Genomic DNA, 27,807 nt, shown 5'->3' on the forward strand with positions numbered 1-27,807 from the left:
GAATTTGTGGCGGTACAAACTGCCTTAGACGACACTGCGAACACCTCGTGGTTTATGCAAGATGGTGCCCGGCCGCATCGCACGGCCGACGTCTTTAATTTCCTGAATGAATATTTCGATGATCGTGTGATTGCTTTGGGCTATCCGAAACATACAGGAGGCGGCTTGGATTGGCCTCCCTATTCGCCAGACATGAACCCCTGTGACTTCTTTCTGTGGGGACACTTGAAAGACCAGGTGTACCGCCAGAATCCAGAAACAATTGAACAGCTGAAGCAGTACATCTCATCTGCATGTGAAGCCATTCCGCCAGACACGTTGTCAAAGGTTTCGGGTAATTTCATTCAGAGACTACACCATATTATTGCTACGCATGGTGGATATGTGGAAAATATCGTACTATAGAGTTTCCCAGACCGCAGCACCATCTGTTGTTGAAAATTGTAACTACTGTAATTTCGAAAGTTTGTCTGCCTGAAAATGTACTGTTGTCCCAAGCATATTGCAACAAACGGTGTATTTCTATCGCTGCCCGTTTAGTTTTTATTGCCGTTTCAAATATACCGGTAATTTTTGAAACACCCTGTAAAACTTATAATCTTTGTGTACCTAAGGGATAAAAACATACAGCGGTGCTGGCAAGCACTAAGAGTTCTTCTCCTGTGTAATCATAAAATTTATCATTTGTTGCGCTTTGAAGCAAAATATTTGTACAATGTAATGAATAATAAAAAGCAAAAATACAAAAATGCATAGTAGTTCTTCATCCTTGTTACATGCTTCTTCAGATTGAAATTTGAGTTTCTACATTTACGTTATTTAACTAGAAAAAACTCATTGCAGCAAAGTACCACAAAATGCAGATGGGTTTGTTTAGAGTTATCTTAAAATAAAGTTCTTATTGAACAATCTAAAAATTTCAAAATCAGTTGCCAGAGACTGCAGTCGTGTGTGTGAGTTGTGTTTGCATGCGCGCGTGCGTCTGTGTGTGTGTGTGTGTGTGTGTGTGTGTGTGTGTGTGTGTTGTCTATCTTTGACAAATGCCTTGTTGGCAGGGAGCTTATTTGTAACAGTCTTTCTGTTGTGCCTATCTGCGACTCAGCATCTCCGCTATATGGTGAGCAACAACTCCTTTTCATAATGTTGTTACATTCCATCTTGAATTTTCCATTGTTTGAAAAAAGTTTCAAAAATTACGTATTGATAGGGACAGGAAAATTGTGTAAACAATAAAACAAAAACATAACGTGTATTCTGTGATTTTTAGTAACACAATGCAAAACCACTTTACTAACATAAGTTTAAAAGAAACTGGAAAACCTGATGCTTCTCTGCACCTAATAAGGAAATAATAAATCGTTTACAATACACACCGAGGGGTAATCACTTTGACTTAAATTTTTGTGACGACAACAGCAAGGTTATCAAGTTCAGTTAAATTGAATAAGCAAATTGTAAAAATAACTCATGGCAGTAAAACAATATCAAATGAACAAATAAGCACAATAATAAGAGACTGTTGTTTGAAACAGTAACACAAATAAGCAGTTTACAAGACAGTTACAAAATAATAATGGTTTTAATTATAATAAATTAATAATTTTGGTGTAATTAGAAGATGACAGTTTATGGCAGCAGAAAAATAAATCATTATTAACTTCGAGGAGTTGTTTATTCATCTATTGAATTGATCAATAAATGATAGATATTGACGTTTTTATGTTCACCTATGATGTGAGTTAATTGCGATTTGGACCTGCTGATAAGATCCAAATAACCGTGCTTCTTTTCTTCTCAGTTGATGTCGTTTCCTTTGCAGTGTCTTAAGTGCTAGAGTGCAAAAGAGAGATGCAATCCTTGACCAAGAAAATTTCTTCTATCAATGATCCAGCCATTAATGCTCCTTTATATATTGAGAGATAGCTCCCCTAAGATATGTTTAAAGCAATCGTATTACAATTGCATGAAATACAGATGTCTTGTCTCATTAGACTGCACAACATCAATACATTTTGACAAAGCAAAATGTCAGATTGGGAAACAATATGAGAATGACAGTTTAAAAACACATTTGTTTCTGCTCACATGTTGTCATTATTGTTATTGTGAGCACCATTCTTTCATGGTCGCAACACATCTCCAAGCTTGACATCTAAGAACTAGTGGCCCACACCAGGTGGAGACTCTGAACTTGTCATTCCATCTTACAGATATACTGCACCCATGTACCTTGTATTACCTGCACATATTAGTAAACTATTTCTCCCACAATTCCACAATTTGCTGTCTGAAACATAAGTGTGTGTGTGTGTGTGTGTGTGTGTGTGTGGGAGGGGGGGGGGGGTGAAATACATCAACTGTATTTCGTGCATTAGGACAGAGAGTGTAACTCATCATTTTCCCTAAAATAATGTGTTATATCTCAACTTTTACACCTCACCCCACACAGTCTGCTGGAACTTGCCAAGAAACATGATAAGCTGGAGTGGCTGATGTGTTCTGCTACATAACTTCAGGTGTGAAACAGCAATATAGAGTCATGCTCAGTATCACAACAGCAAGCAGGGTGGAAGGCTCTACTGGGCCTGTTATGTTAAATAAAATATTGGGCTAGTGAAGCCATAATACAGACGGCAGCTCTATGTAGTGACTTGTTGCTGCTCCTGTGAGAGCAGTTCGTTGTTGTTAGTATCTGAAAAAGTGGTAAGACAGGATGTGTATTGAGAGGGAAGCTAATTTCTGGAATGGATAACAGCAATGGTTCGATAGTGACATTTGAAATTTCTTTCATTTGTGCTGAGAACAGAAATTCATGTCCCAGGATATTGCAACAGGATGCTCTGAATAGAAGTCTACTGCTATTCAGTTTTGTTTGGTACTTGTGGAGAGCGAAATTCCAATTAGAACACACAAGTGAAACCAGAATGGCATATGGGATGGCATGTATCTAGCTGATTCTTATGCTGTGGAACCAAGGTTTCGTTAATTCAACTATCAATCTGGGACCAATCGAATTTGTTGTCTAAGAGACAAACTGTCTTCATTATGTTCCAAGAAGAAATGGAATCTGCAGAAGGTGGTGAATTGCGCCACTTGTGTAATGGGTATCACCAATGTCTAGTTGGAGGCCAGGTGTGTGGAGCAGTGTTGGAGTGTGCTGCTTCGGTGATGGTTTAACAATGGGTGTTTTGGTCTGCGGAGAGTGGGATCTTATTTCTGCAGATCTTTCGTAACAACACTTTAGCCTTATCCACGATACTGGCCTACAATCTGCGCTTGTGTGATAGTGCAAGTTTTCAAATTTCATAAACTTTAGTGCAACTTCGCAATACCAGACAACCTAGAAAATTATCTAGTGACAATGTCTTTACGTAGTAAAGTAATGCAAACATGCGGCAAATCCATTCAATTGTAGAGGCAGGTAATGAAATATAGAAGAATAAATAAGAGTGAAACGAGGCTGAAGAGGCCATACTGGTTAATTTTGGAATAACAGCATGTAATACGAAACTGTAAAATTAATGACACATTTATAGCACTTGGGCCTACTAATCAGATGGAACTGAGGTACATTCACAGAGAACAGTGGTGCACTGTGGAGAAAAATTGTCAGCTGTGTGGCTGGCATTGTTTGATGAAGGCCATAAGTCCCCAAGGGACATGATACTGCCCTTGGCAAGCAGCCCAGTGGAGCAGGAGGTCTGTCCAGCTAGTGATAATATGAGACTACCATGTTTAAAAACCTGCCAGGCACAGAGGCAACTTTAGAACAATGACTCATATGTAACATTTTAGCAAAATATTCTAACTAATGAAGGCCTGACGAGATGAAAACACAGAGCAGAATCTTCAGTTCATTGAAATAGATAGTGTTGTCTCCCACTTAAGATAAAATTTGTTCTTAATCCCTAGACCGTAAATTGTACGGGGTAACAGAATGTAAATTATACCAACAGAAATGGCATCTGTTCTAAACAGTTCTGAGTTTTGCTGGACCCACTAAAGGAGATGGTATATTGCTACCTTTATACTTGGGCGGCGATCAAACTGAGCAATAATCTTCTGATCTGTAGTTTGACATTGATAGGCAACGTGAAATGCAGTATCTGTAATGGTTCAGTGCAGGGGCCTGTAAATTTTTGAGTTCTTCTTGTTTTCATGGCACTTTGTCATAACATCCCATGATCTCCTACTTGGTATAGCAGCATCCTATCAGTTTTACAACTATAGAGCTGTCTCCACGTTCGGCTGCAGTGTCCTGCTGAATTCTCTTCCAAATAAATGTTAATCTTTTAGCCAGGTGCTTCACTTTGCTGGAATTCATTTCAGGAAGCAGCTTCTAAGTCTTGAAAGATGAATGCATTTTGTGATGAAAAACGATCTCAAAGGGAATGAACCCAGTTGTGTTGTGTACTCTGGTGTTGTATGACAAAATTACATACGGGTAATAGACAATCCCAGTCTGCGGGCAAGCTAATCATTTTGTAAGACAGCATTTTAGGTACTGTTTTACAAATGTGCTCAAACCTGCCATTACTCTTAGGATGAAATGTTGTAGCTCTGAACTACTTTATTTTAAACAGTCAAGATAACTGTATGATAAGATTGGACATAACTTTTGTCCTTTGCCCTCTGATAATGGCCTCTCAGATTGTTGTACAAAATAAGTGACCAGTGCTGTCACAACTGTTTCAGCAGCCATGTCTTCAGTGGGTTGCACAAGTAGATAATAAGAGAAATGGTCAGTGATAGATTAAACATATGCTATTTTTGACTTTTGTTATTTTTGACTGTTATGGCAAATGGTCCCACAATATAGTGTGCTAAGACTTTGAAAGGCCCAGCTACCTCAGTTATAGTTTCAAGAGGTATATTTGGTGTTTGTTCTTGCACTCTCTTAGCACAATGGAGACAGTTTTGAACATAATATCCTACATTATCTTTTTATTTTTTGTTTTGACCACCAATAATGGCCTGCCATATATGCTTGCGTGGCACTTTTCCCATTATGATGTGCCTGTATACTCTCAAGACTTCGTTGCACTATGTGCTTGCCAGTAGTCTCTGGATTTTGTGAGCAATTTCGTGGTGGCTGTATAGTTCTCCACGAAACGGTGATAGTAATTTATTAACCTGAGAAATCAGTTGCAATTCTTTAATGTTCCTCAGTGCTGGAAAATTGTTCACTGCATTCCTTAATTGTGGGTCTGGTCTTAACCATCTGCCAAAATCATGTGTCGTTGATAGTGCAAAACTGCAATTTTCAAATCTAAAATTTAGATTAGCATCACTAAAATGGGTTAGTACGTTTCTTAGTTACTTTGCATGTTCTTTCATTGAATTTGAAGAGACAATTATGTCATCCAGGTATACTAGTCACATGGTTGGCTGTAAACCTCCTAAAAGTAAATCAGCAAAATGTTGAAATGTAGTTGGCGGTGGGGTTTGGGAGGCCAAAGGGCTGTCTTTGATATTCACATTGCCCAGAGGGCACAACAAAAGCTGTCTTCTTTCTGATCTTTAATAGCTACATGAATCTGATAGTAACTGGGGCGTGGCGAAGAATTTGCATTTTCCAAGGTGATTGAAATATCAGCATTTGCAAAAAATGCTGTAAGCTTCTCGTCTGTAACTGATTTTGTTGGGAACTATCACTATATGTGACAACCACGAACTGAAAGAAGATCGAATTACTCCTGCTTTTAGTAAATCTGAGGTATTTTCGTCTGCTACAGGCAGTGACAGGGTATGCAATATGTTTTCTAGGCTATAGTCTTAAGTATTATACATAGGAATCTTGTGGTACATTAAGAAGGTTGACAGAAGCTGTTTCTTTTCGTCAAATGAAGTTGCAAAGTCAGCTAGAATGGGGTACAGTTGATCTTGATCTGCTTTGCACAGATGTTGAAGTTTCTTTTCGATTCCTGCTTTTATAGGTGACATAACTGAGGTGGAATTTATGTACACTGTTCTTCCAGGTTTTTCATTTTTCTTCATGTGCTGTTGTCTCATAAATATTTACTTCATGCTCTTTTGTGGGTATGGTACCCTGGGGAATTTTAACCATCTGCTTCCAAAATTATCTGTGAGCATAGATAATTTTCTCCACTGGCAAAAATGTACCCTCTGTTGTCACGCTTGTTAGAGATAAACTGCGCTTCACAAGCACCTGCTTACCATCTAAAACTACATTTCGTGTTAACGAAACCACTAATAAAATATCTCTTGTTAAAAAATCTTTCTTCACCTCTCCCCAAATGATTTCCCCAGTGCCCTCTGATAGTTTCTTGGCTTAGTGTGTCTTCAATTCTATGGTTCATCGTCTAGTGAGTATTTGGAACGTGGCCATTCGTTGTGGACTCCCTCGCATAATTATAATGGAAACATTGTCAAAATGGTGGATATTTCCCTTCAATTTATACTCCTTATGTTCAGAAGTTAACTATGATTTGAAAATGGTGCAGCAAGTCATTGTCTAAAATGACATCAAAATTATGGTCATGCTTCCAAACTACTTAGAATTTGAACTGGTACTCCTCCCACCTATTTCCAGTTCCACATTTTGTGACTCTGTGGGATAAATTACCTTTTTTCACAATCCACTTAGTCCAGAACACTGATTTTAGGTCTCGACAGTGAGTAAATTCAACAGACAAAGCATTTATCTGTATGCCTGTATCAGTGGGAAAGGTAGAAGTTCTGCTGTTCATTTTACCTTGCAAACTTATGTTTGCCACCCAATTGATTCCTATCTCTCTTATCAGATAGGCTTTGCGGAAGGGGAGCAGGAGCAGTGGCAGAACTGTGCCCATCCACATTTCCCGTATTCACATTCCTTCGAGCCCCTTGATGACCTGTATGATTAGCTGATTGGTGTTGTTGAGACAATTTTCTCCCTCATGTCTGATTTTTTTTTTCTAAAATAAGCACATGCTGGTGCCAAACACTAAGGAACCTTGTAACTTTTGGTAATTTGCAGTGAGTGCAGCACACTTTGGCAATGAATGCACGTTTAGTGGGCTTTATCCTGGTGGAAGATTGGACAAATTGCTGCACCCCCTTTGTGAGTCATATAGCTTGCCTTAGTGTACTTGATGAATCAAACTTCACCTCATCACATACCTGGGTGGGTCAATCCTGCAAATGAGTGAATCTACACAGCAAGCTTCTGATTCGCTGAGTGGTATCTCATTCCTTTCATTACTTTCCATTAGTACATATGTATGGCAAGACACAACTCTTATTTGGTCAGCAAATCACTCGAAATCCTCTCCTGAATTTTGATATTTAATGGAAAGATTGTCCCTATAGTAGCTGGTGGTATTTATCTCCATATCTATCCTCTAAGCCTTCTACAAGGACTCCAAACGTCTTGGTATTTCTCAGCCCTTCCGTGGAATCTACATAAGCATAAGCAGCTCCTTGCAACATCATGCTGGTATCTCCTATAAACATTTAGTCACTCGATGAGGACAGTTTCCCTGTATCCATTAAATTTTGTATGAATGTGTTGACATTTTTGCCTGGATTAGAACCACCTATGGGAAACACAGAAATGGGGAAGTTAGGCTAGTTTTGGGCACAGTGCTGTTTAGCAGCATCACATGTACTAATGCCTCATTAAGGTGCCTTTGCAGATCATCATTCTTCACACGGAACTGCTCCATCCATGCTTGCAGTATTTTGGATCCATCTCCAATTGTCTCTGTGACGTGGTTGAGGGAATCCCTTTAAACTAGACACTAACAAAAAAAAATTGGCAGCAGATCTTGGTGACATCAATGGCAGAATTGTCCATTGGCATTTTACCCCTACAAGTGAAGCTTGCCAATTAAATATCTTGTAATTGAATAGATAAAAAAAAATCCAGTCACCTAGTGGCGGCAGGAGAAAGGTTTTACTTGTGCAAGCTTTTGAAGCCACTGGCCCCTCCTTCCGGCAGAAAGATTGACAGGGTGGCGAGAGGGGTGAAGGGAAGGAAACTGGAGATGTCTAGGGAAAGGGATAGAGTTCAGAAAAGTCACCCAGAACCCAGCGTCAGGGGAGACTTAACAGATAGGATGAGAAGGAAAGACTCCTGGCATCACTTGGTGAGTATATTTTTTACCTATACAATTACATTATATTGTCAGAAATAGGTTATTTTCATTGTTACAATTAAATGCGTGGATTGACAATCAACTGGGCAGCAACACAGCAGTGATGCCAGGTGTCAGGGTGGCATTGGGACATCATACTAGTGATGTGGCCTTGTGCGAGGAGGCAGACGAGGTTGGATGGCCTTGTTAATGGCATAGGTGGAAGTGTGGCATTGGGTCTGGGTTGACTGTAGTGGGCAGCCTGGACTGTCTGTGATAAGCACTTGTCTGTTGCACCCACCACAGCACATTGCCGGACTGTCCTGCACAACGGTTTCTCACATCTGTTCAGGGCTTAGTAATTTGTTTGGAGCACCTCAAAGCTGAAAGTGGGTCAAATTTGGCTTATCACTTCAGATGCCAGTTTGTACACCTACTTGGGGGTGTAGTCAGCATTGGAAAGCGATGTGGACTTGTAATTAATATACATACACATGTTGGGGAAAGGAAACCGTATCAGCTTATTTGCTTATAGGACTAACATTGTGAGAATTGTCAAGGGGACAACAGAAGGTAGATTCAGCAAACCCAGAACCATGTTGGAGCAGAAGAGAAAATGCCAAGATAAAGAAACTGAGCCATTTAGCGTCTGCTCTAGGCGGCAGTTTGGAACATAAGAGAGAGATGTTCTTCAGCTCCAATAGTGCTCAGTGTCTCAAGTCAAGTGATCCTGTGGCATGATTTGTTTGGTAGGTAGATCTTGATGGTGATGATTTGGCCTAGTCTGTTGTGAACTGGTCCATTATTGTATCAGTGGCAAGGTGACAAACTGAATGGCAGCCCATTTGTAAAATTAAATAATAATAATTTCTTGCTTATGGAGACTGGAGGGGCACTTTACAAACAAACTACTATTAAATAACAGTTTTAGCTACGGATGTGACAATTCCTTAGCCTTTTACACAACTGTTGTATAAAAATGAGTGTTTGTGAGATCCTTAATATGGTGCATCATTTAAACTATATAGTTTCATATTACAAAAGTATAAATATGAAAAACACCAATATGACACTTTAGTTTTGTGAACATGTAAGTTAAAATGGCATCTGGTATCTTTTAACATAACATAGATCCCAGCCTACTTAGGCGAAACATGTTATTCATCCATAAAACCGTGTATGATCCCTTCCTCACAATCAGATAAAGATGTTCATGTAAAAACATTATTTAGGTAGTTAGTATGTAAAGAACTCCCCACTGTGCTTACTTTGTGGTGTAATATGTGCAGCGCGTTGGCTATAGTGCATCGTCACCTGCCATGAAGGGGTTACTTACGCATAGGGGTCGCGTCTTGGCAGTGTTTTGGAAGGCAGAGAGAAAGAGGCACTGCCTGCGATATCAACACCCTGAAAAAGCTGAAGAGAAATGTCACTCTCTTCTGTGGTATTATGAGATTCACTTAAAAAATGTTGGTCTAGTTAGTGAGATCTATTTACCCAATGTATAGGAATGTCACATAAGAGCAACAAAATACAGAAGAGTTGTTTAAAATGCAGTTACATCATTTCATGGCTTGGAGACTAGGGAGCTGTCTTACAGCCCTTGACCCCCCTGCAAATGGAAAGAAAGTGACATTGTGAAAGATGTTGGCAGTGTATAGCAGGTCCTTAACATCAAGAAACTACAAGAAGGAAACTATAAGAGTATACTCAAGGTAAATGTTTATGAGTAGCATCAGGGTGACAGATCATTGAAATGAACATGTTTTCTCGGCTCAGGACAGCCATGAGAATCCCTCTCTTTTTCACCGTTAAATTTCACTATCAATAGATCATGCTGTGACCACAAGCTTCATTCACAAAATAGTAAAAATAATATGGAATAACTATTAAAATAAATATGAGGGTTACCCAGAAAGTGGTGCATCACATTTTTATTCTTCAATAATTATTTATTGAACACACTGAGAAATACGCAAAGAAAGAATGTTGTTTCTTCTACACACTCTATTCTTCCACATAATTTCTGCCCTGTTCTATGGCCTTCCTCCAGCGAGACACGAGAGTGTGTGTAGCCTGTCAGTGCAACTCGTTGTTTTGGTCTCAAAACCATTTCTTCACTGTAAGAATCACATCTTTGTCATCCTCAGAGCGTCACCTACAAATGCCATTCTTTAATGAGCCAAGCAATTGGAAGTTGGGGGTGAGCTAGGTCAGGGCTGTAGGATGGATGAGGTAAGACTGTCCAACCCCGTTTAATGATGGTTCTGAAGTCCTCAAACTTGTGTGGGGTCGAATGTTATCATATAGAATCAATCAGTCGCCTGGGTTGTTATGGTGTCAAAGTCATTGGAAGCTCTTCTTGAGTTTGGTTAATGTGTTCACATATGCTTCAGAAATATTGGTATACTGCCTCTTGGCATCACATCAAAGAGTGAGAAGATTTTGTTCTATCATAAGACTGTGTAGAACTCATTGTGCACAAACTTTTGAGTAATTTGCATCTTTTCCTGATTGATAGCTTCAGGGTCAAGTGTCAAGTTGTTATGCATTGGTCCTTGTGAATGAGCACATCAGCAAGCTGCACCTGGTCAAGTGTGATAGCCACGGATGGCCTCCCCGAATGACGCAACCGACTTCTCAGAATGGCCTTACCATCTTTGCCCAGTGACTAACTGAACTTCTGTTGATTGCAGATGCTCCATAAACTAGATGCAAATGATTGTGAACATTCCCAATAGTTTTGTTCTTTGCTGTGAGAAGTTCAATGACGAGGTGCTGCTTGTAACTTACATCATTTACAGACACTATTTCAAAACATTGCTACAGCTATGCTACCTGTCAGAATAAATGGAAAATTTGGGTGCACACTTCGGAAATGTGGTTTGAGTGGATGTTTTGACAGTTGCTGACAGGTGTCCAAGGAGCACGCATGTCCGTAAAATCTTTACAAGACTGGTTAAAAGTGCTGCTGTATCTTGTAACACGAAGGTTACTTGATTGAAGCAGGTTTGAAGATGACGTAATGTACCGTCGAAACTTGTAGCCTAAAATTAAAAATAAAATCTAAATAACGGCATTTGGTATTGTTTTATTGGATATTGACCAGCCATAGTCCCACACTTCTGCCAGAAGGTGGAGTTACATTCACTACAGACATTAGTCGAGTCCATGCCACGTCGTGTTGCGGCACTTCTGTGTGCTCGCAAGGGCCCTACACGATGTTAGGCAGGTGTACCAATTTCTTTGGATTTCCAGTGTAATTCTAATGCACACCGCATATGTGACAACATCACCTGAAAAATTGGTGCTGAAAATTGATCATGAACTATGCTATGAATTGTTGTTGGACCTGCATAGTTTCACAATTCCTACTGGTTTTCCAGAATCACATTGATGTTTTGAAACCTCAAAATAAAGTCCTATACCATGCATGGCTAGCTGTAAACTAGCATAGCGTGCTCAGCTGTCTGTGGTCCCTTGTGACAATTGTTTTCATTTGAGGATTCAAATTTTAATTTTTCACTAGTCCAAGTTGTTTGAGAAATTTATTTACCTGCATTGTTATTATTCCTTTATAACTGCCTTATTAACCCTTCTATTACTACTAATTTCAATAAGGAAAAAAAATAGATGAGAAAATCCTGCAGATGCATTTGAGAATTTTGAACACAGGTTCTCTGCTCTCCGACCAGATGCCTTGGTTGCTGCATCAGCAGTAATTTCGTTGAATAGCATTAACTTACGTGTACATGAGTTGCAGTTGTAATATTTTCTTTCATAAATTCCTAGGAAAACATTTGCTGTTGGACCCCACCTATGATGATAAAAAGTGCTCAGTTTTCAATTGTGTATTGAACTGGTCAGTTTTGAGTCGAATGCGCATCGTGAACTGTAGGGATGGTGTTCTCAAAACTGGTGTTCATTTTATGTTGTATACAAGCAGGCTGCCAAATATGAGCTGTATTGGTTGGCTGCATCTGAAGCCTTCTCCTTGTCCATGTTAAAATTTATGGTTTAGGCTACCGTTTTCGCATTGTTGTGAAGTACTGATCAATTGATGGTAAAAAGTTTCAAAGAAACCATTGAAGCTATAACAGTGCTTTAATTTGAAAAACTTTAAATGGTGTATGGTTTCTTTAGTTGATTGCATTTAATGGGTTTCATATAAATGATTTCCTTTTTCTTCTGTGATGTCAAATATAATGTAATAGATAGGTATATTTTCGTTTCCATAGCACTGGAACAGTGATATAAGATATATGATACATCAGAAATAAGCTATTGGAAAGTAATACCTAACTCCTGATAAATACCATCAAAATTGGCAGAAAGTGATACCAGAATTGATAGAAAACAGAAACAAATAGGCAAAAATAACTCAGAAATTGGACATAAAATAAAATTGAGTTTTCCAGTCTCCGCTTGTTAATTGGTAGGCAGACGGACAGACATTATTTCCACAACAAACTATTTATTTCTTTGAGATTGTGTGCTTCACTGTTGTATACTGTTATTTTCACCTGATTCTCTTATCTTGAATGTGTTGTCATACAGTGTATGTCTAAGTATTTCAAGATCTTCTGCGTTGGCGAAACATCCAAGTGTTATATCAAATATTGATAGAAAACGTTCCTGCTTACCATGCATCAAGGAAGGCATTCACACAGATGAGGAAAACCTAGTCAAGGAAAGCATAGCCTTTTTTAAAACTGAAGTTGTCTTAATCTGCCAAAAGAGAAGAAAGTAACAGTATTATGAAAAGAAAAGTTGCCACTCACCATATGGCGGAGATGCTGAGTCCTTGAAAGGCTGTCACAAAAAGAAGCTCTTGGCCAGTAAGGCCTTGCTGGCCGAAAGCTACTTATTTGTGACAGTCTTTTTGTTGTGGCCATCTGCGACTCAGCATCTCCGCCATATGGTGAATGGTAACTTTCCTTTTCATAATATTGTTACATTCGATTCTGGATTTTCCATTGTTTGAAAAGTGAAGAAAGGTTGGATGAAGCAATGCATACTGACATTAAACAGGATAAGTTCTCAAGAGTTCCTGGAGCAAGGAAGAGGTGAACAACACAGTAAGAGCAGTTGTTTTTCCTTTCATTCTTTCCATTTAATTTCAGTTACTATTCCTGCTCCTGTACGTTCTTCATTAGAAAGAATCTGAAAGATGGCACTATTATACCTCACTGTTTATTCCTGTATCTACAACTACTTGGCAAATAAAAATTATTTTTAATGACATTTAACTGCAGTTTTGTATAGGGTGTAATTTTTGCTAGCAGAAAAATATTAAATTCCGAGGATGCACTATGACTGACCACTACTTATATTTAGGAGGTGAAATTGCCAGTGCTGCTGATAGTCACACATAAAATGAGGGGGAATGAGGAAGGGAGAGCTCTCATAACTTTGTTTGTTTCCCAGGGAGGAAAGATTCGTTGCTTGGGGAGGACTGGAAGAGGAGAATTAGGTTCCTCAGACATCAGAAAACTTAACAGTTGAATACCTGGGAATATTTTTTTCCCCACCCCATACACTTATAAGTGTCCATCAGCAGTACTTGAAATTTCACCTTCTAAATGTAAGTACTGCCCACCCCATCTGTCTCTTTGTGATTTTATACACAGTCCAGTCACAGTAATGTGACCACTGCCTTATGTTTAATGTCAACATGCAGTAACCACTCACAGACAGCAGCGTTAGCATTGGAGGGTATATAAAGTGTGTTGAGGGGGGGAGGCAGAAAACAGTGCACACAATGTCGTAATGCTGAAATGGAGCGATTTATTGGACATCATTGGTTTTTGGGCCAAGTGTGGAAGCATTTCTGAAAAGGCTAAGCTTGTAAACTGTTCACATGCCACTGTGGTGAAAGTATACCATGCATGGTGAAATAGCGCTCTCCAAAACTAGCATGCAGGCAGCTGTGGTGCTGCAAAGGACATAGATGACAGGGTGAACAACAGCTGCAGAGATATGTATGGGTGAATGAATGTGCAGCTGTTGAGCAACTGCCACCCAGATGAACCAAGGGGCTACCTACAGTGTCTCTTCAATGGCTGTCAACAATTGTTGCTGGATATAGGCCTCTGCAGCAATGGTCCAGTTCATGTACACATGCTGGCTGCTGTCCATCAGCAGCAAAGGCTGGAATTGGCATGCCAGTGCTGCAGTTGGATGTCCACTGAGTGGCAAAAAGTGGCCTTTTCAGAATAATCATGGTTTATGCTCCATCAGACAGATGGCTTTTGGCATGTAGTGCTGCAACAATTGTCGGAAAGGTTCAGGCTGTTGGAGGGGGTTTATGGTGTAGCGAATGTTTTTGTGACATTCCCCGGGTGATCTCATCATTCTGGTAGGCACAGTGGTTCAACACAAGTATGCATTAATTTTTGGGGATCACGTCCACCCATACATGCAATTTATTTTTCCTTGGCAAGATAGCGTCTACCAGCAGAACAATGGAATGCGTCACACAGTTCGTAGTGTAAGTGCTTGGTACCAAGAGCACCAGAGTGAGTTGACTGTCCTCCTGCTCCACTGCTTGCTCCCCCCCCCCCCCCCTCCTCGCCTCCTCTGTCCCCTCTTCTGCCTGAGTTTGAATCCAAAACTCAGTCAAGAATATGCGGTGACTACCTTGATACTGTTTGTGCCATGAATCTTGGATCCTCAACCGAGAAACATAGTGCACTTGGCCATGGCAATGGAACTGGCATGGGTCCACATCCCTGTTGGTACCTTCCAGAACCTCATTGACTCTCTTCCTGCATGTCCGAACTGTGAAATATAGTTATTTGGGCTTTTCACTGGTGGTCACAAGTGGTTTTGGGCCAAGTAGCTGTCTCAAGTGAATTTTACTTTTAGATAAAATACTCAGACAAATTTCTGTGGTTTTGTTTGCAACAATTTCTTTCTTGTTTTGTTCTAGTGGCAGGTTGAGGGATTTGCTGAAAAGTGCAAGGAAATGAAAATGAGGGCAGCTCTGTCAAAAGGCAATTTACATAAGGTAAGATGGCATAAAGCATCTTTTTAAACACAAGAACATGATAATGAAAACCTATCACCATGATGCATTACAATGTGTTATGTTATTATACAAAGTGCATCCGAAAATTTTGTTGAATGGTCTCAGAAAATAAAGAAAATGAGAGTTACAAACAAAGTAATCACCATTAGCTACAACGCATTTCTGACATTAATTGTAAAGCTATTGAAAACTGTCAGTAAACACTTCTTTTGAAATCGTTTGAAGTAACGTAGTCATGCATTGTTGGATGTCCGCATCATTACAGGAGGTGAGACAAGGTGCTACTAGTACTATCCGAAGACCAGGCGACAGTCATCTTCCTCACCTTCCTGGGATAGAAATTCGTGATGGATCAGGACCTTGCTTTCGAAAAAAGCGATCAACACCTTTAATTTTGGATTTCAACAGAAGACTCTTTGGGAGGCAGGGAAGACAATGAACATCATGCCACTGACCAGCACTTGGTCTCAGGATGTAATTGGTAGCACCATGTCTCATCTCCTGTAACGCTGCAGATATGCAACAATGTGTGACCACAGTGCTTTGAGCAATTGCACAAGAAAAATTGTTGACAGTGTCCAACAGCTTTACAACTGATGTGAGAAGTATGTTGTAGCTAACAATGGTTACTTTGAAGGCCAAGACTTGTTTGGTGCAACTCTTCTTGCTTGTCTTTTCTGTTCAGATCTTTTCATCTTTGAATAACTACTGCAATCTACATCCATTTGGCTCTGTGTGCTGTTGTCAAATCTTGGTCTCCTTCTACAATGTCACCCCCCACCCCCCTCCCACTTCCCTCTATTACAAAACTGAAGAGTTTTTTTCTGATGCCCTCCTCCTTAGTTCACAACACCTGGAAATCTGAAAGGGAAAGTATTTCCCCTCCAGAATATTGCCCCCAAGGGGATGCCATTGTCAAACCATATAGTATAGGTGGATACCAGTGGTGTGTAATGTTGATTGTAGCAAAATTGGGAGTCGCACATGCTCCTAATTTTGTAAATTCAAAGCATGTGGTCCACAACACTTGCTGTCAGAATAATTCCGAATATGAATGAAATATTTTCATTAATTTGTGGGTTTGTGAATGTTTTCTAAGGCAGTTCCCTGGAAGAAAATGGTCTACACTCAAAATGAGGTTATTAAGAGTTATATGCATAGTGTCTCCAAAAACCTCCTGTCTTAGCCTTTTTTAAGAAAGTGGGAGTATTGCCCACTACCAAACATTCTCTCTCTTTAGTCATAACTTTCTCACAATCAAATGTACCGCAACCATAATGCAAGAAGAAAATGTGATCTACATTGTGATCTGATGAATTTTTCTGTAGTACAGAAATGTGTGAAATAGGACTAGCACTGAAATCTTTTAACTTACTTGGAAGTAATAGAAATTCTTGTGAGATAATAAAAAATTATATGAAAGTAAGAAGAAGAAATTTTTTGTAATTATCATGTTGTTCTCTTAATTATTTTTGAAAGCAGAAAAATTTGGGGTATAGTCTGATTTGTTCGTTCGAGATATGTCTTTCTGTTTTTGTTTGTACATGATTAATAATAAAATTCCTCTAAATTTGATAAATCCATCACAATGTTTATGTAATCATGGAGCAGTGTTATATGATTCGTAATAAGGTTTAATTTTATATTTGTATGTGACTGACATGTATGTAATACTAAATTAAATTTCTTAACAACTATATGAAACATGACAGTTTCCTGCCTACCACATGGAGGAGGCACTGAGTGGCAGTCAGGCACAATGAATGATGAAGACTGTTGGATAGTATAAACTGTCAGACAGAATCCGCTTTCAGATATTCAAACTAAGCTTATCACTTCTCTTCACCCTCGTTGTATTTTCCTGCTCCTGCCTGCACCACACATATATACACTTGTCTTCACCCTCGTTGTATTTTCCTGCTCCTGCCTGCACCACACAGATATACACTTCCCTCCACCCTCATTGTATTTTCCTGCTCCTGCCTGCACCACACATATATTCTCACATATTCAGTGACATAAGTTACAAGATACCTTGCCTTTTGTTATGCTGAACTGAAAAGCTTGACTATCTGTTACATAGCATAACAGGCAAGGAGAGACACTGCTGTCAATGTACTGTATGTTTACCACCTATATGTCTATCAACATACTATATGTCTCATATGTTCCTACTGTACCTTACAGGAAACAAAAATGTTAAATACCAACAGACCAGAGTTAGGAGTTAATGAAAGACTAATTTCAATGATTTTCTTCTACCATAAAATGAGGAAGGAAAATAGTAATTCACAAGAATCACAGCCAGTAAAAAAATTCCTCGTGATGTGCACATTTTTGTATGACATGATGTGGAGTTGTAAATGGATTTAGTGACTGATCTGCAATTTCATTTTTCCCCACAGCAGTTTAAGCTCTTCACAACTGACACATGGTTTTCTACACTCATGTCAAAGTAGTTAGTGGTTGGAGATAATATAAACAAGAGTTGAAATTCCACAGTTCGAATATATTAGACTTTACTGAGGGATGTTCAGTGAGTCACTAAGAAACCGATAATCACATCTCCAGAGAAGGGTATGACAAAAACTGTAAGCATATTTATTTATCGGTATTAACATGATTTTATGTCTGTATGCGAACAATGTTGTGCATTAATGTAGTCCTTGTAACTGCACTTAGATCCATATAATTTTTCCTGTTGTTTCCAATTGTCAAATATTTATGTAAAACAAAAACCACTAACTATTTGGTCGAGTACTAACAGCATTTCTGTGCTGGTGGGCTGGACTAGCATGATCCTGCTTTACACTCTGTATTATGAAGTACTAGAGTTCACTGAGGCCAACCATTTTCGGACTGGCTGTGTGACAGTGTCCGTCCACTGGCCCTGCCAGGTGCTAGTAAAGCGACAACTGTTTGGTGGGCATAACACTGATGATTTTCTTGAGAGGTGAAGGTTTCATTCTTATTGTCACCTCCACTAGTTTCAACACTGTGGTAGACATAACAATTAAAATATTAATTTAAATGTAAGATGAATATAAGGCAGCTGTCTTGTCAGTGCTGCTACCTGTTTATAGTTCTCATACATTAATACCAACAACTAAAAATGTTGACAGTGAATAGTAAACATTTACTGCTGCAGCTAAATGACCGAAAACCAACTTTTTTATCATGTTAATTATTTGATAGAATGTTCAGATGTAATACAAACACAAATGGTTATTTGAAGCAACAACTCAGAACACAATTTTGTTGCTAAAATTACAAGCTTACTTATTAACTGTGACCAGTTAACAACATAGATCAACAAAAGCAAAAATCAGTCATTTATGTCCTGGCCTTATCATTTTTGTGTTGCAGTTCTGTATATTGCTCACGATGTGTATGCTACTAAAAAGAAAAATGCATATGTGACTTTAATGTACTGAATTGAAAGCGAATACTAAGAAGATGTTATTGTGATCATTTATTATTTAGTTGTTGTTGTTGTTGTGGTCCTCAGTCCTGAGACTGGTTTGATGCAGCTCTCCATGCTACTCTATCCTGTGCAAGCTTTTTCATCTCCCAGTACCTACTGCAACCTACATCCTTCTGAATCTGCTTAGTGTATTCATCTCTTGGTCTCCCTCTACAATTTTTATCCTCCATGGTGCCCTCCAATACTAAATTGGTGATCCCTTGATGCCTCAGAACATGTCCTACCAACCGATCCCTTCTTCTGGTCAAGTTGTGCCACAAACTTCTCTTCTCCCCAATCCTATTCAATACTTCCTCATTAGTTATGTGATCTACCCATCTAATCTTCAGCATTCTTCTGTAGCACCACATTTCAAAAGCTTCTATTCTCTTCTTGTCCAAACTAGTTATTGTCCATGTTTCACTTCCATACATGGCTACACTCCATACGAATGCTTTCAGAAATGACTTCCTGACACTTAAATCAATACTGGATGTTAACAAATTTCTCTTCTTCAGAAACACTTTCCTTGCCATTGCGAGCCTACATTTTATATCCTCTCTACTTCGACCATCATCAGTTATTTTGCTCCCCAAATAGCAAAACTCCTTTACTGCTTTAAGTGCCTCATTTCCTAATCTAATTCCCTCAGCATCACCCGACTTAATTAGACTACATTCCATTATCCTTGTTTTGCTTTTGTTGATGTTCATCTTATATCCTCCTTTCAAGACACTGTCCATTCCATTCAACTGCTCTTCCAAGTCCTTTGCTGTCTCTGACAGAATTACAATGTCATCGGCGAACCTCAAAGTTTTAATTTCTTCTCCATGAATTTTAATACCTACTCCGAATTTTTCTTTTGTTTCCTTTACTGCTTGCTCAATATACAGATTGAACAACATCGGGGAGAGGCTACAACCCTGTCTTACTCCCTTCCCAACCACTGCTTCCCTTTCATGTCCCTCGACTCTTATAACTGCCATCTGGTTTCTGTACAAATTGTAAATAGCCCTTCGCTCCCTGTATTTTACCCCTGCCACCTTTAGAATTTGAAAGAGAGTATTCCAGTCAACATTGTCAAAAGCTTTCTCTAAGTCTACAAATGCTAGAAACGTAGGTTTGCCTTTCCTTAATCTTTCTTCTAAGATAAGTCGTAAGGTCAGTATTGCCTCACGTGTTCCAGTGTTTCTACGGAATCCAAACTGATCTTCCCCGAGGTTGGCTTCTACTAGTTTTTCAATTCGTCTGTAAAGAATTCGTGTTAGTATTTTGCAGCTGTGACTTATTAAACTGATAGTTCGGTAATTTTCACGTCTGTCAACACCTGCTTTCTTTGGGATTGGAATTATTATATTCTTCTGTAAGTCTGAGGGTATTTCGCCTGTCTCATACATCTTGCTCACCAGATGGTAGAGTTTTGTCAGGACTGGCTCTCCCAAGGCCGTCAGTAGTTCCAATGGAATATTGTCTACTCCGGGGGCCTTGTTTCGACTCAGGTCTTTCAGTGCTCTGTCAAACTCTTCACGCAGTATCATATCTCCCATTTCATTTTCATCTAAATCCTCTTCCATTTCCATAATATTGTCCTCAAGTACATCACCCTTGTATAGGCCCTCTATATACTCCTTCCACCTTTCTGCTTTCCCTTCTTTGCTTAGAACTGGGTTTCCATCTGAGCTCTTGATATTCATACAAGTCGTTCTCTTATCTCCAAAGGTCTCTTTAATTTTCCTGTAGGCAGTATCTATCTTACCCCTAGTGAGATAGGCCTCTACATCCTTACATTTGTCCTCTAGCCATCCCTGCTTAGCCATTTTGCACTTCCTGTCGATCTCATTTTTGAGACGTTTGTATTCCTTTTTGCCTGCTTCATTTACTGCATTTTTATATTTTCTCCTTTCATCAATTAAATTCAATATTTCTTCTGTTACCCAAGGATTTCTACTAGCCCTCGTCTTTTTACCTACTTGATCCTCTGCTGCCTTCACTACTTCATCCCTCAAAGCTACCCATTCTTCTTCTACTGTATTTATTTCCCCCATTCCTGTCAATTGCTCCCTTATGCTCTCCCTGAATCTCTGTACAACCTCTGGTTCTTTTAGTTTATCCAGGTCCCATCTCCTTAAATTCCCACCTTTTTGCAGTTTCTTCAGTTTTAATCTACAGGTCATAACCAATAGATTGTGGTCAGCGTCCACATCTGTCCCTGGAAATGTCTTACAATTTAAAACCTGGTTCCTAAATCTCTGTCTTACCATTATATAATCTATCTGATACCTTTTAGTATCTCCAGGGTTCTTCCATGTATACAACCTTCTTTCATGATTCTTAAACCAAGTGTTAGTTATGATTATGTTGTGCTCTGTGCAAAATTCTACCAGGCGGCTTCCTCTTTCATTTCTTAGCCCCAATCCATGTTCACCTACTATGTTTCCTTCTCTCCCTTTTCCTACACTCGAATTCCAGTCACCCATGACTATTAAATTTTCGTCTCCCTTCACAATCTGAATAATTTCTTTTATTTCATCATACATTTCTTCAGTTTCTTCGTCATCTGCAGAGCTAGTTGGCATATAAACTTGTATTACTGTAGTAGGTGTGGGTTTCGTATCTATCTTGGCCACAATAATGCGTTCACTATGCTGTTTGTAGTAGCTTACTCGCATTCCTATTTTCCTATTCATTATTAAAGCTACTCCTGCATTACCCCTATTTGATTTTGTGTTTATAACCCTGTAGTCACCTGACCAGAAGTCTTGTTCCTCCTGCCACCGAACTTCACTAATTCCCACTATATCTAACTTCAACCTATCCATTTCCCTTTTTAAATTTTCTAACCTACCTGCTCGATTAAAGGATCTGACATTCCACGCTCCGATCCGTAGAACGCCAGTTTTCTTTCTCCTGATAACGACATCCTCTTGAGTAGTCCCCGCCTGGAGATCCGAATGGGGGACTATTTTACCTCCGGAATATTTTACCCAAGAGGACGCCATCATCATGTAATCATACAGTAAAGCTGCATGCATTATTTAGTAATCTTGAAAAAAATCTTATTAGTAAGAAAAGAAACAGGACTGTCTAGCACAAAAATAATATCTTGAGGCCATCTGTTCACAAATGGATAATTACTTTTATTTTCTATTTTTTGATAATAACGCAGAAACTAAATTTTGTTTGTAACACAGTTTCTGATTGCTGTGACAACTATCTGGGAACATTGCTTACCTGCAACTTCTTGTTCTGCATTTTCTCTCATTGACAAAAGATCACACTATTGCTGAAAACCAATTATATGGAAAGTTGTCATGTAATCTACGCCAAAATAAATATCATAATTGATTTTGACTCTTATGCATTTATTTTCCTTGAAGTCAAAATGATGACCACTCTCAGATCTTTGATAAATGTTTGTTACCAGTAAACGACCTCACAATCCGAAACAACAGTGTGACAGTGTTGATGTAATCACAGAGCATTTCATCAGACAAAGAGTGTCAGATTAACATAACCACAGTATTCCTGGTGCACACAGTTTGATACATCCAGGATCCAGGAATGTGACACACGTACACTGTCTTTCATAATGTTGACACAATTACACAGCCAATATGTTGCTTGTTGAATGTTTCCGAAAAGTTGAAGGTAGTGCATGTCACTGCAAAGATGACTAGGAAAACAAAAGGAAGGTGTTAATGAAGATGTTAGGTGGTCTTACTTTTGATTATATGAATGCAGAGATGTTAATCATGTGAGAGCTTGCCACTGACTGGCTATTTTGGGTGGGATTAGTCTTATGAAGGGTGGCGTAAAGATTTTTGCGGATTTCGGAATCCTATAATCATTTGAAAATGATGAGGTTAAGTTTTACTACTTTGGATGGGCTATGTACTCAGACCAAAACTTGGTTTATAAAATATGTTGCATGTTATTCTATTAGAAAAGTTCATGCAACCATTTTATTAATCTGTGTTAGGAACACCCCAACTACAAGTATGTTAGCCATATTTAAATGTATAATGCCATATGTCAATTTTATTAATTTTTAATTAATGACTTAACAGATTAATATAGGATGCCTTTCAGTCCAGAAATATAATGTCTATGAAAATACATGGATGAACTTGAGAAGTACACAGATATTATGGCACAAAAGATGATAGTGTGCCTGGTTCCAAACTTTAAGTACATATATATATTTAAAGTGAATTATTTTCCAGCGAATCAAAATATCTTCTCACGGAGAATGGAATGAGTGCTTTCCAGTGAGTAGTGTCACTTCTTCAGATTCTGCTGATCAGCTCATTCTAAATTTCCTATCTCAAATAATAGTAAAGTTTTCAGTTGATAATAACTTTTAATTAGTACAGACTACAGCAGAACTAATTACATGTATAGAATATCAGCACATTGAAAGAAAAAGCCTAATAATAATACCAAGTGAGAATATTGTATGTATCGAGCAAATGTGGTATACCTACAGTATATGTAATCATATCCACTTGAAATAAAAATGGGAAAAAACAGTTATTTGGCAAGGCTGAGCTATTAACAAGGGGTTCCAGTTCCAGGTTGCTTTGTTATAGTTTCTGTTGTGGCCTACTCTAAACAAGTTTCATCCCGTTGGTAGCAGGAGTCGCCATGTTAAAATGGCATTCAGCACAATGGTGGATTTATTTATTTTATTTATTTATTTATTGTTCCATGGGACCAAATTAAGGAGAAGTCTCCATGGTCATGGAACAAGTCAATACATGAAATTATAACACGATATTAGAAACAGATAAAATGAAATATAAAAAACATATCAGGTGACAAGTAAGTTTAAATAAAGAAAATCAACAATGTAACACTGGAATTTGCTTAAGGAGTGAGTCATGAGGAAGCTCTTCAGTTTAGACTTAAAAGAGTTTGGGCTACTGCTAAGATTTTTGAGTTCTTGTGGTAGCTTATTGAAAATGGATGCAGCAGAATACTGCACTCCTTTCTGCACAAGAGTCAAGGAAGTGCATTCCACATGCAGATTGGATTTCTGCCTAGTATTAACTGAGTGAAAGCTGCTCACTCTTGGGAATAGGCTAATATTGCAAACAACAAACGACATTAAAGAAAATATATACTGTGAGGCCAATGTCAGAATTCCCAGACTATTGAATAGGGGTCGACAAGACGTTCTCGAACTTACACCACATATAGCTCGAACAGCCCGTTTTTGAGCCAAAAATACCCTTTTTGAATCAGAAGAATTACCCCAAAAAATAATACCATACGACATAAGCGTATGAAAATATGCGAAGTAGACTACTTTTCGTGTTAAGTGTCACTTATTTCAGATGCTGTTCTAATGGTAAATAAAGCAGCATTTAGTTTCTGAACAAGATCCTGGACATGGGCTTTCCACAACAGCTTACTATCTATCCGAACGCCTAGGAACTTGAACTGTTCCGTCTCGCTTATAATATGCCCATTCTGTCTGATCAAAATATCGATTCTTGTTGAATTGTGAGTTAGAAACTGTAAAAACTGAGTTTTACTGTGATTTAACATCAAATTATTTTCCACAAGCCACGAACTTATTTCATGAACTACATTATTTGATACTGTTTCAATATTACACACAAGATCCTTCACTACCAAGCTGGTGTCATCAGCAAACAGAAATGTTGGCATGTCATTTATATAAATAAGAAACAGCAGTGGCCCCAGCACCGACCCTTGGGGAACAGCCCACTTAACAGTGCCCCATTGGGACTGAACATCACTACCACTCTCAATATTGCGAAGAATTACCTTCTGCTTTCTGTTCTTAAAGTAAGAGGCGAACCAATTGTAAGCTACTCCCCTTACTCCATAATGGTCCAACTTCTGCAGTAGAATTTTGTGGTCAACACAGTCAAAAGCCTTCGTTAAATCAAAGAAAACTACTAGCGTTCGCAACCTTTTATTTAATCTGTCCAAAACCTCACAGAGAAAAGAGAATATAGCATTTTCAGTTGTTAAACCATTTCTAAAACCAAACTGAACATTTGACAGCAAATTATGTGAATTTAAATGCTTCAGTAATCTTGTATATACAACCTTCTCGATAACTTAAGCAAACGCCGATGGCATAGAAATAGGTCTATAATTGTCAATATTATCCCTGTCTCCCTTTTTATAAAGTGGCTTCACTACCGAGTACTTTAATCGGTCAGGAAACCGACCACTCCTAAAGGAAAAGTTACAGATATGGCTAAGTACTGGGCTAACATACATAGAACAATCCTTCAGTATTCTGCTAGATACCCCGTCATATCCATGAGAGTTCTTGGTCTTTAGTGATTTAATTATTAACTCAATCTCCCTCTTGTCAGTATCATGGAGAAGCATTTCAGGTAACAGTCTCGGAACACTTTTTTCTAAGAGCGCTTCACTTTGCTTTACCGGAGGTGAAGGACATCTTTTGATGCATGCTAAAAATTGTGATCCATGTGAAATTGAACGCAAGACTGTAATATATGCATCCATCAGGCCACTTGAATCTGTAGAAATGATGTGGAGAAACATAGACTTCCTTTCTTTTTTAAACTGTGTTTTGTTTGTACCATCGTACTTCCGAACCTGATGTAAGGGTACTGTGCACTCCAATTCAAAGCAACAAAAATCAGCGTGTGACCATGTATACATTTTTGCTTGAATCTTATCAATTCTTCATTGAGTGTACTTATTTAATATTCAGTACTCTGACTGATTGTGATGTAGTGTGCCTTTATGTTAACTGCATTAAACAACACTGTGTATTGAGGCCTAAAAAAGTTTAAAGCCATGGTCAGTGTGAGTTCAAAATGATTATCTTATGCATCTTGCGGCACAAAGAAGGTGTCTACTGTGAACTGTTTCCGTAGGTATGTCCATTGCAATTGGTCCTTGTTGTCATTTACTGGGGCACTTTGTGGGAAAACTGTTCAAGAAGCCTGCATCAAGTGTTTCTGTTGAGCTGATGATTACACAAAAGAGCTTGTGTTCTTGTACCCTGAAATGTTTACTTTTTTCAATCCATATCAAACAACCACCAGGAAAATTTAGAAAGGCGGATTTGATATTCCTAGATTTCTGGAAAGCATTTGAAATTACATCCCACTCCAGACTAACGAAGGTGCTAGCATATGAAATGGATTCCCAGATATATGACTGGCTCTAACACTCCGCAGGTAAAAGTCTGGAACAGGGCCAGTGGTGTACTAATGTGTTTCATGCAGGAATGTTGTCAGTACTTGCCGTGGGGTATGATGGGAGCAAAAGAACATGTATTGGTTGTTTATATGAGCCAATGAGAGAGCAGCAGACAGATGATGTGTTCTGAATTTGAAGTAATACATTTGTAAAAATGGATGAAACATTGCTGTAAATGAGGTGTATAAATTTAATTCAAAAATGGTTCAAATGGCTCTGAGCACTATGGGACTTAACAGCTGTGGTCATCAGTCCCCTAGAACTTAGAACTACTTAAACCTAACTAACCTAAGGACATCACACACATCCATGCCCGAGGCAGGATTCGAACCTGCGACCGTAGCAGTCGCGCGGCTCCGGACTGCACGCCTAGAACCGCGAGACCACCGCGGCCGGATATAAATTTAATTGCTCCTTGTTTGAGTCACAGCTATTTAAACTGTGCTACCGTCTGCAAACCAAGGACAGCATTGCAACCCATAATATATTTGGAAAAGCAGTGAAATATTTCTCTTCTCTATATCGCAACATAGTTGGTCTACGCAAGCTCACTGGATCAGTGTTCTTTAATTAAATCAAGGGAGGAGGTAGGTGGATCAATGTTTGTTAATACAGTGAACATATAACTGTATTATGAGTAAACATTGATCCATCTACCTTCTCCTACAATTTAATTAAAAACAAAACATTGATCCACTTACTCAGTGCGCTTACGCGATTTGATTGCATTGGCATTTCACCACCACATATGATACATTTTTGCGTGTTTGCAATTAACCTATGAGACAGGCAGCAATGGATGATGTCACCATGAAGAATTAAATCACTTAAATCAGGCCACTTTATAGCATTTGCTGCCATACACACAAAATATTTCTCTCGAAACATGAGATACACCAAAAAACAGTAAACAAAACAATGGTTTCAAATACACCTCTAGAAATTCTTGCTTCTGTTCTCGACTATGATTGGTTTTGTCAAAGAATCGAGCCATTTGCTACACGAAACTGATGTGTTGCCAACCTGTGAGCAGTATGTAAGCACTGGCGTGACTGCAGCTCACTCTGATCTAGACTTCAGCTGACTTCTTAACAAAGAGAACCCAATATGTTGTCCTCGACCGTGAGTGTTGATCGGAGACAACGGGTATCATCAGAAGTGCCCCAGGAAAATGTGATAGGACTGCTCTTATTCTCTACTAGTGACAGTAAAGTTATTTGGAGCCATGAATGTTGTGTGTTTCATACAGAATTGGCATTTGTAGTGAGATATCATAGCAGTGATGAGAGTACATTGTGATGTAAGTAGTATGCTTACAACAAATGTCAATATTGAATGCGAATTGTGTGTGTGTGTGTGTGTGTGTGTGTGTGTGTGTGTGTGTGTGTGTGTGTGTGTGTGTGTGTGTGTGTTGGAGGCTTGCTGAGGTAGCTCAACAAAACAAATAAAAAGAATAGGAAAAAAGCATTGTGTGTGTGTGTGTGTGTGTGTGTGTGTGTGTGTGTGTGTGTGTGTGTGTGTATTGGAGGCTTGCTGAGGTACCTCAACAAAACAAATAAAAAGAATAGGAAAAAAGCATGATGTACATGTTTAGGTTGTGTTAACAGCGCACCACCTGTGAAGTTTAGTATGCACTGTGATGCATTTTTGTTACTCATGGGTGCAGCTGTTTGTCATGGACTCTTTATGGCTGGAATTTGAGTCATCTGCAGCGCTTCTGAAAGACCATACTGTAAGTAAATGAAGCAAAGTTACTGAAGTAGCTTTTTTCGAAAATATTTTACTTGAAGCATAAAATAAAAGACCATATATTTTGGATACACACATTCTTTCACTAAGCAGTTGTTACCAGATGATTGCAGGGAAACAATTAGTTTAAAATATTTGATTGTTTCAGTTTGTAAGTCTCACATCCCAAGATGGATCATTATCTTTTTGTTGTTGGCCATATCTATTACAATACTTCAAATTAGGGGAACTCACTGTCCGTTGTTTGACATAATTTCAGTGAATTAAAAGTG

General features: G+C 38.7%; 1 protein-coding gene across 4 annotated transcripts in view; it reads left to right on the forward strand.

The window, feature by feature from the left end:
• LOC124606880 overlaps window positions 1-27,807 on the forward strand; it is a 305,942-nt gene that overhangs the window by 19,476 nt on the left and 258,659 nt on the right. For 2 of the 4 annotated variants that reach the window (XM_047138973.1, XM_047138974.1), the window contains one exon: window positions 15,010-15,087. In XM_047138973.1, coding sequence (XP_046994929.1) covers window positions 15,010-15,087 — 78 coding nt within the window. Of the gene's footprint in view, window positions 1-4,679; window positions 4,742-13,036; window positions 13,157-15,009; window positions 15,088-27,807 lie in introns of those variants that run through there. The other 2 variants (XM_047138975.1, XM_047138976.1) reach the window with 2 other exon arrangements.

This window comes from Schistocerca americana, chromosome 3 (assembly GCF_021461395.2).
Source record: "Schistocerca americana isolate TAMUIC-IGC-003095 chromosome 3, iqSchAmer2.1, whole genome shotgun sequence".
NCBI classification, from domain to species: Eukaryota; Metazoa; Arthropoda; class Insecta; order Orthoptera; family Acrididae; genus Schistocerca; species Schistocerca americana.